This window comes from Hoplias malabaricus, chromosome Y, assembly GCF_029633855.1.
Source record: "Hoplias malabaricus isolate fHopMal1 chromosome Y, fHopMal1.hap1, whole genome shotgun sequence".
NCBI classification, from domain to species: Eukaryota; Metazoa; Chordata; class Actinopteri; order Characiformes; family Erythrinidae; genus Hoplias; species Hoplias malabaricus.
This window is the reverse complement of record NC_089820.1, coordinates 38451855-38463465: the sequence shown is the minus strand read 5'-3', so window position 1 is coordinate 38463465 and position 11611 is coordinate 38451855. Positions and strand designations below refer to the sequence as shown.

Sequence of the window (11611 nt, the reverse complement as noted above, 5' to 3'; positions counted from 1 at the left end):
CATGTGACACAGATGTGTGGTGCGTGCGTCTGTGTGAACAGCAAAAACTGATTCTCAGCAGATTTTCATCTTATCTGGGCCACTTTCATTGAAATCCAATCTATATCTGCAGCACTGCAACACTGTGACGCAGTCTGAACAGCCAGATGGGATTTTATGCGACATTTGTGTGTTCCTTATCGCTTTGTATTTACGCGCCTTGAGTTACCTTGATGACAGGTTTAAACTTCGCTTATAAAAAGAGAATAAAAGAGAAATAAAAAGACGGACCCTTTTTCTGTTTCTGGTTCTTTGCGAATTTGCGATTAGTTAAAAAAGGAATTGTTTAACACTATATGGATTTAAGTATGAAAATAAAATTAAACAGCCATCTGTTTTCATTTTTTAATATCCGTTTTAAAAGTGAAAATAATTGATCAAAAAGTACACAGACCAATGCATTTTTGTTTTATTTTGAAAAACCAGTGCACTTCCAATATTTCATTTCAAAAGGAAAAGGCTTAGGACTGAATATACAGACTTTTAACTCTGGTCAGCGTGCCTGAAGCCTTCTTCTTTTGCATATGTGGGCCAGTTTAGGAGTGTGACCTGTTCAGACTGATGTCACATACATGCCACATTAAAAGACAGTGGAACTTAAAAGACTGCGCTGGTGTCTGTTCAGTAATAAAACAAATTTTTCTACCTTTTCAAGTGGGCTCTTCAGGACACTTTGGTCACCTTGGTTTCCTGATGATCTCTCTCAGCCACAAGTTCTTTGGTCAGCTGGATCGGCTCCTCGAGCGCTCGCAGGTTCATACGTTTGCGTTCAAAACATTCCACGTCTCGCAGAACTCCCTCGCGTAGTCTCTGTAAGATATTTGCAAATTGGGGGAATTGGGGGGAGGGGGGGATCAGTACTGACAATATTTAAGGCATTTCCCTATCGCGGTTGTCATAATAGAATGTGTACTGAATGGGTTGTAGAGGCAGGAAATCTGGACGACTCCGTTAATAGTGTCAGTTTAAACGTGACCAGAAGTCGTCTGCTTGTGGTGACGTGACGCCCTCTGCCGTTTTTACATATCTTGTAATAACGAGATATGTCTCATAACTACGAGAGGTTTTTGACGATTAACGAAAAACGTGTTGATTTAATTTTATTTTCCATGAGAACTACACCCCACGCTGGTAAAGCGAAATATTACTGTATACTGACCATCGATATCAAATTTATTAATCCATTTCATTACTTTTGTTCCAACAGTATATAAGCATTCATCGTTCGTTCTCCTGCATTGCCTTTGACGGTATTTTTAATCATAACCTCTACGAAGCTGAAATTGGCTTCTTAATCAAGTGTTCAATTCCACCTTAAATGATACAACAGCTCCATCTGGTCACGTTCACTGCAGAGGCGCCTTGTGTGGGGCTGCAGGACAGTTTAAGGTGGAACGGATAATTCGAAAAAGAAGTCAATTTTCAGCCTCATATTCTCCATGTTCTGTTTACCCGCCGGTCCCAGTTCTGTTTAAGGTGAACTCCCACCACCGTGCTGACTGTGAGGACTACTGAGACTCCGAGGACTACTTTAGAAGCTGTAGACATATTTGAAAGACATTACTGTTCTGCAGCAATTAGCCGACTAGCTAAACCGCGTTAACAACAGTGTACGGGACAATGTTTTCTTCAGTGCTTGAGGGCGACGGGAAATACGACATTATTTCTCCTTACCGCCACCTTCAGAGCGGAATCTTCTCATAAGCCTTCATCTTTTCTGTTTGTGACGACCCCACAAAAAACAAAGATTACACAGTTCAAACCACAGTGTAACATCAAAAAATAATTGAATGAACCTTTGAGATCTGTGGATTTAAATATTTATTTGTTGTTTTGTCTGTTTGTTTATTTATTAATTAATTCATTTGAGGATTCAGGGAGATCTGCAGGAGTAACATTTTTGATTATCAAGTAAAAGACATCCATTTAGTCAGTATCCAGTGTGGCAGATGGAGGCACAAATCTGCAAAATATCTGTGACCATGTGTACTCTTGTTTGTACTTGCGTTCTTGTGGACTTGGGGAAACGTCACCAGTCGCAGCCCAAGTACTAATGTGTGTATCAGTGAGATAATCTCACATAGGCAAAAAAGCCTATAATCATTCAGGTAAGGTTTCCTAAATAATTGACAATTTAAAGTGGATTAAATAGGCTAGGTGTCATTAAATTTCTAATTTTAAATATATCTTATTATTTATAATCAGTCTAATTTGCTTTAACTGTTAAATTAATAATTTAAAATGTAGGTAGGTTTTGACAAACCGGTGCAATTACTGTGGCGTTTATTTATTTAATTAAATATTTTACTGGCGATTTGAGTATCCTCTTATTGTAGGCTATACTCTAGAATGTCTGGCAATGTGAGATTAACACTTTTCTAAACACTGACTGGTCCACGCGCTTGAATATTGTTCACCTGATTTGTACATGCGCTAATCTGTGGTTTTGTAACTTCTGATTGGTCCCAGCACTGATATTGCAGTTTACATAGCGATGTAGTGTTGCGAGACATGAACATGAGGTTACGGAAAGCTAAACATATCACAATAGAGGCCCAGGTGTGTCGGAGGATGGCACAGCCTAGTAAACAACCACGGTAGTCTCAGCCACAGACGCTCTGCCCACAAGTTCACGGAGAGTCTGATTTCATAACTCAAAAGAAATTTTATTAATATAAAAAAAAAAAGTGCAATAGAACATGATGTAAATTTTGAATGTGTGCTTATTTTCTTCATCTATAATACTTTAAATTGCCTCTGATTCAGATTCTTGCATAGGACAAATCGCAACCAAGAAGAAATTGGTCTGTATTTTAAAATGTAAATTTAGAAATGTACATTTGTGACTTAAGGGTACCTGTTGTGTATTGTTATTTTTTGCTTGTGACTGAATATACAGAGCTAGCCCATGACTCGTAAGACACTGCCTGTCCTGAGAATGTGTTTGGACTTGAAAGTCATGAGATTGAAGAATCATCAAAGATGAAAGTAGGGGTTGAACTTTGAAACATTTGTAACTTTTCCTTTTTGTATGCATAGGGTCCTGAAGGCTTGCACTGTTCTGGGAAATCTTGTCTGCGTAAACATAGCTACTGCCACTTCCGGGCTACACAGACGACACTCGAGAAAGCAGTAAAGCTATTACTTTGCTGCTTTCTGTCTTTCTCAGAGGCTTGGCTGGGTATACAACCATTCTTTTTGAGTCTTTTCTAGCTCCTGGGACATGGGAGGGTGTGCGTCTTTGTTTTTCTCCAGACGAAAGGGCAGTAAAACGTGGGGGAGGCAACGGTAACTCTGCCGGAGCGGGGGTCGGTATGTGAAGAATGACAATGGGGTGAATACGTCATGGAGAAGCAGCCTATCAGAGCCGTTCCAAATCCATGTTATCTGCATGTCTCTCAAATTGCACCCAGAGAAACTGCAGATGAACCAAATAAAGGTTAATAATTTAAGCCACTATGTCTACTTTGAGATATTAATGCAGATTTAAACAGATATGTTTGAAGAGATCTCCACTCACAGAGGTGGTTTTATAAAAGTGTATGAAACCCCTACCCCAGATGTTAAACATAAACTGTGTCTTGGTTATATATCTGGGCGGTGGGACATGCTTGTTCGTGCTTGCTACGGCAGCACATATACTAAAATTGGAACGATACAGAGAAGATTAGCATGGCCCCTGCGCAAAAGACCCCACCCAATGTTCTCTGCGGCCCCCCCGCGAAGGCCCGCGACCCGATCCGGCCCAAAGACGCCACCGTGGGTCTCTTGACCGGCCGAGGACACGCTCCAGGGCGTCGGACGTGAGAAAAAACCAAAGCAAAGGGTCCGCGGGGCACCGGCGGGCCCCACGTCCCCTCTGCTCTGCCGTTGCCCTCTTAAGAGGAGGAGCAACTCTGGACTAAGTAGCCATGTGGTGGGCTCTCAGTGGCCAAGGCAGACACCAATAGAACTGGGGCATTTTGAATTCGTAAACACTCCAACATGTGCTTTTTAGTGCATGTATAAACATTGTATGTTTTCAGTAGTATTAGTGTGAGCTTTGTCAATGGTAAAATACTATACATTTATTGAGCGACACGAGAAACGTTAATACATTTTAACTGGTTTATTTACAAGCTTATAAAAGTACTTTATGTTTTCCAAGTTTGTGAAAACGTTCGCAACAATTGCATATAAATAAGAAGGGCTCATTTATTTACAAAAGGTCTCATCACATCCTATATATAAGTACAGTATTGATAAGTACATATGCAGGTTAAGTAGCAAGTCTGAATTACACAGTGGATTGTGCGTGAAATTGTGTGTATAGAGATGTACGTGGATGTACTGCTGTTGCAAATACCAGCGTCCATGTGAAAAAAAAAAAGTCAGCGGTCCCCCTGCTCCTCTTGCTCAGCCAGCCACTCCTCTAACGTCTTTCCTTCAGCAGTGGCACAGAATGACCTGTTGCCTATCCTGCTATGTCCGAACTCCCTAGTCTTTGGTTGGCCACAGCTGGAGCATCTGTAGTGGGTTTGCTGGTGGAACTTGGCAGGAAGCGTGGAACAACCCTGATGTTTACTCAACGCTTCCGCTTCCTTCCGTCTCCTCCACTCTGTTGTCCTGCTCCACTTTCTCTCGGGCTGAGCTGGCTGGGTCGGCTGTACTGGCTGGGGAGGTCCTGGCATAAGGGTCGGCTGGAATGGCTGAGACGCCGGCTGAAGCAAGAGAAGTGCCGGCTGGTTCGTCAAAGGTGCCGAAGGCTGAAGGAACAGTACAGTTCCTCCGGAAGCCGGAGGCTGTGGCAGTTGCACCGGCGGAGCAGACGCAGGAGCTGCGGTAGCAGGCCGTCTTCGCTGTGCCGCTTGCCCCGACAGGTCCGGAGGAGTGGGGAAAGAAAAGGTCCTAGGGTACTCCTCCGGCACCTTCTCACTAGGCTGCGGCAACGGAACGGCAGCTGTGAGGCTCGGCTTGGGCAACGGAATCTCCATCGCCAACACCGTCTGCTCCTGTTTCTTCTGGATGCTGTTGTGCCTTTAAAAAAAAAAAAGAAAAAGAAAGAGAGAACAGTGTTATTCAGTGCTTGCTGGAAGAGAGCGTTCCTAGCATTGATGTTAATAAAAGTCGGCTTAAAAGTCTTACCACACAGAGAGGGTGCGCTGGTTGATCTCGTACAGCTGAAGCGACGTCGCCTGCACGAGACCTGGGCTGTTCAGTACCAGCCTCCTGATCCTGCCGTAGTCCTGCAGGATCGCAGCCCAGCGGTTCACCCTCGCTCCAGCGACCCTTCGGCCATGAGGGTGAACGTCACACAGCTCCAAGCAAATGGCCTCCACAAGGCGGCTTGCATCTGGCCACTGCGCAGGTCCCGTTCCTTCACCCAACAAGCAGCTGTTGGGAGAAACAGAATAATACAGAACACGTTATTAAACATAAATGTGCCAGCACAGATCACGCAGCATTAAATTCTTTGTCCAGGAGTATGATTAACCTACCGCTTTAAGCTCTCGACCCCGCTGGAGACCGTGGACTTTGCATGGCTGGCCTTAAAGCGTCCCTGAAGCAGCCGCTCCCTGTGCCTCGGCTGGTAAGAGACACGTTGCTTGTCGACGTCCGGCAGACGGTTCCAAAGGGCGACGATGTCGGCGACCTGCTTCTCAGAGAGACAGGCTTCGTCGCGCAAGTCCACCAGGTACCTGGCCAGCCTCACCACGCATTCGTATCCTGGCGCTCCGTCCGGCCCTCTGAAAACCTGACAAGACAGACGTTCAGGTTAATCGTGCTCCCTTTTCCATGTATGGTTAAACGCTCACATGTATAAAACAAAGCACTTACTTCTTCTGCTTCCGGTTCTTGAGAGGGGAGGACCGGGTCTGCGGAAGCGTCTTCTGACTTTGCGGGAGGAGATGCCGCAGCCTCGGCCTCAGCCACCTTCGGGACGGGATCATCCAATGACAGAGGGTCAACGGTGGGGTCATTGTCCACTCCGACATAGGACTCAGCTTCACCGAATCCTTCGTCCTCCCATTCCGACAGGTCGTCGGGGGTGCCGTCGGGGGCATCCGGGTCCCGGCCGATGTCGTCCCTCAGCTCTTTGCACTGCTGAGAGAAGAGGTACTCGACACCGATCAGCTCACCTGAAACGCAAACGATCACACAGCAGTTTAATAAGAGTGGCTATTTGTGCCGAATGAAAATAGATCGGCTATATGGTTACAGCACGATGATTCGCGTTCAAAAACGTTACCTGTGTACTCTCTGGGCTTGGTGTAGTCCTCCACCAGTTTACAGCCCAGCATCTCCTCACTGAGCTGGTTGAGCGCGTGCTGCATGTGGCCAGTGTAACACCGCAGCACCTGCTCCGACCGGTTCACGGCTGATGAAGCGCGGTCCTCGTTCCACCTCACCAGCCCTTCCAGGAGGTATGCCTGGAAGTTCTCGGCATTGGCAGAACTGCCTGTAGGGCAAAGAAAACATATGTAAAAATCACTCCACCATGAAGTCACATGCATACAATCACAAAGTGAAGAAGAAAAATAAAGAAACTCACCAGGAATGAAATGGCTGAGGTGAAGGTGGAACGACTCGAGGGATGTGGAACCACGCGCACAGCGGTACACGGGAAGAACGACCCCTCCCTTCGTCACCTGCCCCGTCTTGGTGTACAGTTGGATTCCAGGAGGATCTTGGATGCAATCGAGGTGTTGCCGTTGCGTGTCCCAAATGACATCCATCCGTTCCTTGTCCAACAGGGGGATGCCCATCGTGTCCTTCACGTCAGTAAAAGCCACCAGCAGCTGATCTATGAGCTGCTTGGTTTCCCGCGCCCCACGTGTGCGACGGCGACAGTGCCGAGCGAGCAGCTTTGCGCTCAGCTTGGCGGTGAGCTCGTCCTCTGTCGAGTGCGTGATGCCCTTCCCTTTCAGCTCCGTCTGAACGGCCTCTCGCAGACGAGCCACGTCCCCGGCATCCCACTCGAAAATGCAGGCAGACAGCTTCGCCATAAAGATGCCGTACAGCTGGTGGCTGTCCGTGGTGACTCCCACGGAGAATCTTCTCATCAGGTGCCACACGTCCAGTCTGACGACGAGCTCCTCCCACTCGTGGAACATGGCAGCCACTTTCGATCTCCCCGTTCTAGAGCAGCAGTCCCTGTCCACGTACATGAGCTTGGGCGGAGGGACTCCAGCGTCACGGTAGCGCCCCATCAGCCCCGCTGCCATGGGCAGCAGCCCGTCTCCCTCGTGGGACGTGAGCACAGACATGAGGACCTGCCCGAACTCATTCCCCACGTTGGTGGCCCAGGCCGCTGTCCCAGCGGCATCTCCAGCCAGCTTCTTTGTCACCTTGAACAAAAACAAAAACATACAGCGTCAGGGTACTGCGTCCACCCTAGCGCTTGGCTATACTTTAACACAATATAATGGATTTTAAAAAAATCTCTTACCTTCTTTGTTGAATCCATCTTTAAGACCGATCCAAAAACAGAGGTGATCCTGGCCTTCATCTCGCTGATCCTCGATCGGATGTCCTCTGCGTGGACAGTGAGGAGCCAGTGGGGCGAGGGAATAGGCAGCATCTGCGGCGGTGCCTCCAAACTCTGTGCCGCAGCACCAGGGACCCGGAACTTCTTGCACACCGCAAGGTAGCGCATCGTGTTGGTCATCCAGGTCTCGCTGTGCTGCTCCTTAAGCTTGTGGTACAGCGCAGTGACGCTGTTGCCGAGGGACCGCTCGCGCATCAGCCGGACCACTTTCACGTCACAGGACAACCTGTCAAACACATACACAAACGTTTAGATCAAGAAACTGGCTTCAGCGGCTGACGCACATTCGAAGAATAACTACTGTGTGCGTGCGTACCTGTACGTGAGAATGGCTGGAAACAACGCTCGGTGCGCAGGATCCAGCTGCTCCAAGACGTCCCGCGACCATCCCGCCACCTTCTTGTGACAGCGACGACACTCGAGGTACTCCGTGGCCAAGTAGTACCAGCCGTCCAAGTCGAGCACCCTCCTGACCGTCTTGTACAAGCCGCACGCCGTCAAGCGATGAGCAGCGCGAAGGCATTCGGGCTGCTGGCACGACAGCCTGAACGCCCACATACGGTAGGGCATCCAAATGCAGAAGGGCCGGGTGAAGAAGGCAGCGGGGGAAGCCGGAGGCTGGTGAAGGACAGGACGCGGAGGAGGAGGAAACCACCACATCCGGAGTTGCTCGGTTAGAACAGCTCTCCCTGCAGCATCCCTCTTGAACATGGCACGGCTGATCCACTCGTGCTGCTCCTTTGGAAGGTGATGTTTCCAGCTCACTGGAAGCACAGGACCCTACAGAAGACATGACCGTCAGTATGTGTTCACGAGTACATTCTTATAAACATAAGCAAAACAATTTGCGGGCACAGTGATCTCACCTCGGAAGACGCACGGGGTGCATCCCTCTTCTGAGCGGCTATCCTCGGCGAACGACTCGGGGTCACTGGTTGGGGAGGCGTCATTGCGGCACTCTGCCTCGCGCGGGCAGGGGAGGTCATCGGGACGGGTGATTGAGGGGCTGATGAAAGAGAAGCATAAACAAGTAAGCAGACCGTCAAAAACCACCAGGACATACTACTACTACTACTCGGACAGGACGTGCACAGTGACAAACTAAAGTCTCCAGTACTACAGTGTTCGACGGGCCACGCCACTTACCGTGACCCCTCCAGCATCACCTTTCGAGGTCTAGATAACACATGACATACAACAAAATGTTATCACACATTAACCGTGTTTCAAATGTATTGTTATTTACACAAAAGCATCAGAGTTTAGAGAGGACAAACCTGATGTCTCCATCGCCATGGCAGATGCCAGCACTTCCTCGTCTGTGGGTTCTGAAAAAGACAAATAATTAGCAATTAAAGCTGAGCTCACACTATAGAATGTGCTTGATGACCTGAACTAATGCTGTTAAAACTCACCTGAAGGGTGTGCAGACTCTCTGGGTGAAGACTCCGGAAGAGGGGTGGACGTTGCAGTGGCAGACTGAGAGGAAGGGGGCCCCTGCTGTGTCGGCTCAGCATCCCTCTTCTGTATGTATATCTGAAGAGCTTCCATCTTTGTCCCACGCCTGCATGACTGAACCCTAAGCCACTGGACATAACTGTCAAAAAATAAAAAAACAATTACAATTAATTAATTTCTTACTGCTTCTAATAGTAAAACCAACATGAACACACCCTACGTACTCATATAGAACATGTAAATGAAAATGTGCTCTCACCTCCTTTTCTCCTTGTCTTTGGACTCATAAAGTTCCTTGTATGTGTTTCCCTTGTGAGTTCCAAAGCCCACCAGACAGTCGTCCGCCTGCGTATCCCGTCCCTTACGTCGCTGAATGGCATGAGCAACCTCAGGGAAGGAGCTGGCGTACTGGAGCAGTGCGTCTTTGTTGCTCATCAGTGGAGTGTCGCATCTGTTTCCAGACTCGCGCTCCGTTTGGTGTCCAGAAAGGACCATGACTGCATAGCCCAGGTCATTCTCCAGCAGCCACTTGAAGGGTTTCCCCTGGTACCGGCCAAACTGAAGAGCACTCTGGCTGGCCAGCAGCTGGCTATCCCACGGATTTCCTCCTCCGGCCACCACTCTCCTCCTGGCCTCTGTCAAGACAGTCTTGGGGTTTTGGGCCTGGCGGGACGCACCAGATCCGACACCGGGCAAGCTCTCTCTCGCTGCCTGAACTGCTTCGGGTGTGGGTCGAAGGGTGACCTCACCGTCTGCCTCGAAGCGAAACACCGGTCGGGAATCCATTCTGTAAAAACAATATTTTAAGACAAAAATAAAAAGATCAGACCAACATTCAGACCCAGAGATCATCTTATTCAAATACAAAACAGTAGAGGGGCAGGGGGCTGAGGTGTTAAAACTCACAGCTGACCTAAATGTTTATAAGTACTATAAGCAATCAACTGAAAGCTCTACTTAATGTAACACATAACATGATGATAATAGCTGTGATGTGTTAATGGCAGCTGATAATGATGAATGACTCCCTCTGAATGGGTCCATAATGGCTTGTTAAGCATAACAATAGAAAGACAGGACAACATAAATTCATGCATTTAAGAGGCACACTGCAGAAAGAAAAAAAGGGATCATTTCTTTGTATTAAACTAATATTAAATTGGTAAACAGATCCACAAAACACATGATTACACACAGAGAAGAGGTTTAAAGAAGCTGGCATTAGTGGAAATGGTCTCTTTCATACAACTTGTCAATGTTTTGTACACCTAACACATACAATATTTTAAAACTATACATCTAATACATATGACTGACTATTTTAATACTAAACAACTAATGTTTTTTAAGCCTGATGCTTTTAATATAATATTTTAATCAGTAAACAACAACATCTAATGGGTTTTGTACACCTAACACTTATAATTGCTTATTTTATCACTAAACAACAACAAAAACAACTCAGATGTTTTGCCTACGTTATACTGATGAATAGTTTAACGTCTGGGATTCCAAGAAATATCATTTATTCACGTAAACACAATTGTAAACACTTGTTAAACACGTTTAACAAACCTACAACGAAATCTAACGTTACCAGAACACATTCCCTACAACAAACACTTACAGTTTTACTACATTTTATAAAATCGGTGTAATTTAATTGAGAAAAAGGAGATTATAAACATAAAACAGTGTTTACACAGGCCGTTTACTGAACGCTGCGCTGTATACAACGACACACGCACCAACAACGCTGCTACCTTAATCTTTAAACGCCAAACACAAATCGTAAAAGTCTTACTAAAGTCTAAGCAATGAACGAGAAGCAGCACTTACCTTTTAATCGTTGTCTGTTCGCTGTAGAACTGAGAAAAAGAGAACGAAGCGACTCGTTTTAGAGGAGCCATTGTAAGGCCCGCCCCCTGAAACATTCACAGCCGTCGGCCAATCAGGCGTTAGAACATCCCACAGTTTCGATGAGGAACCAGTATCACACAGCCGTCGGCCAATCAGTCGTTAGCACCTCCCACAGTTTCAATGTGTGGCCATTGTCAGACAGCCATCGGCGTTAACACATCCCACTGTTTCAATGACGCACTTTGTTTGCGTCTCCGGGCCAATCATTGAAGCAGGAATTGAAACAATTGAAACAGGCCAAGTTGAAACAGGCCAATGAGAAGCACTAGAGAGGCGGGAATTGTGAAACACTTAAGCGCGAAGATCGCTCGGTCAGAGGCGCAAGGATGACACGCAAAATCGTGAAGCGTTCCTCATTTTAATGTTTTGCCTGAAATCACCCAATATATGCTAAGAAAACTGCCTTGGGCTCCTAAATCACCTTTTCCTTCAGTTGTACTTACTTCACTAAACGCGAGGTGGCGCCGTTGTATTGTAGACATTTTCTGCCTTGTGTCTCCTGAACACTTAGGACCTGAATTAGTGGGCACACAACGTTGATGTGACATCTTTTTTGGGCGACGTCACATAAACCAAACACAAAAATACAGACAAATTTCAACAATGAAAACTTGTGCGAGATTTTGGTTATGAATATGACGTCGACATAACATTCAAATGCACTTG

The 11611-nt window shown here is 46.8% G+C and overlaps 2 protein-coding genes and 1 pseudogene across 3 annotated transcripts; 1 reads left to right on the top strand and 2 right to left on the bottom strand.

The window, feature by feature from the left end:
- Positions 1-702: 702 nt before the first annotated feature.
- Positions 703-1677, bottom strand: LOC136678640 (protein PET117 homolog, mitochondrial). Its single transcript, XM_066656711.1, has 2 exons — positions 1492-1677; positions 703-849 (listed from the first exon to the last, which is right to left on the bottom strand). Exons 1-2 carry the CDS (start codon positions 1585-1587, stop codon positions 703-705), a joined length of 243 nt encoding a protein of 80 aa, XP_066512808.1. The 5' UTR covers positions 1588-1677.
- Positions 1678-3656: 1979 nt separating this feature from the next.
- On the top strand, positions 3657-3726 carry LOC136679848 (U6 spliceosomal RNA; annotated as a pseudogene).
- A 477-nt stretch (positions 3727-4203) lies between these two features.
- LOC136678635 (uncharacterized) lies at positions 4204-9028 on the bottom strand. 2 transcript variants are annotated; one of them, XM_066656700.1, is made up of 12 exons: positions 8983-9028; positions 8845-8895; positions 8714-8743; positions 8434-8573; positions 7884-8347; positions 7469-7793; positions 6572-7367; positions 6269-6478; positions 5857-6158; positions 5517-5773; positions 5164-5412; positions 4204-5055 (listed from the first exon to the last, which is right to left on the bottom strand). In XM_066656700.1, exons 4-12 carry the CDS (start codon positions 8551-8553, stop codon positions 4410-4412), a joined length of 3369 nt encoding a protein of 1122 aa, XP_066512797.1. In that variant the 5' UTR covers positions 8554-8573; positions 8714-8743; positions 8845-8895; positions 8983-9028; the 3' UTR covers positions 4204-4409. The 2 variants fall into 2 exon arrangements, with proteins under 2 accessions (XP_066512797.1, XP_066512798.1); XM_066656701.1 differs by lacking the exons at positions 8845-8895; positions 8983-9028 and having other exon boundaries at positions 8434-8802.
- Positions 9029-11611: the final 2583 nt, after the last annotated feature.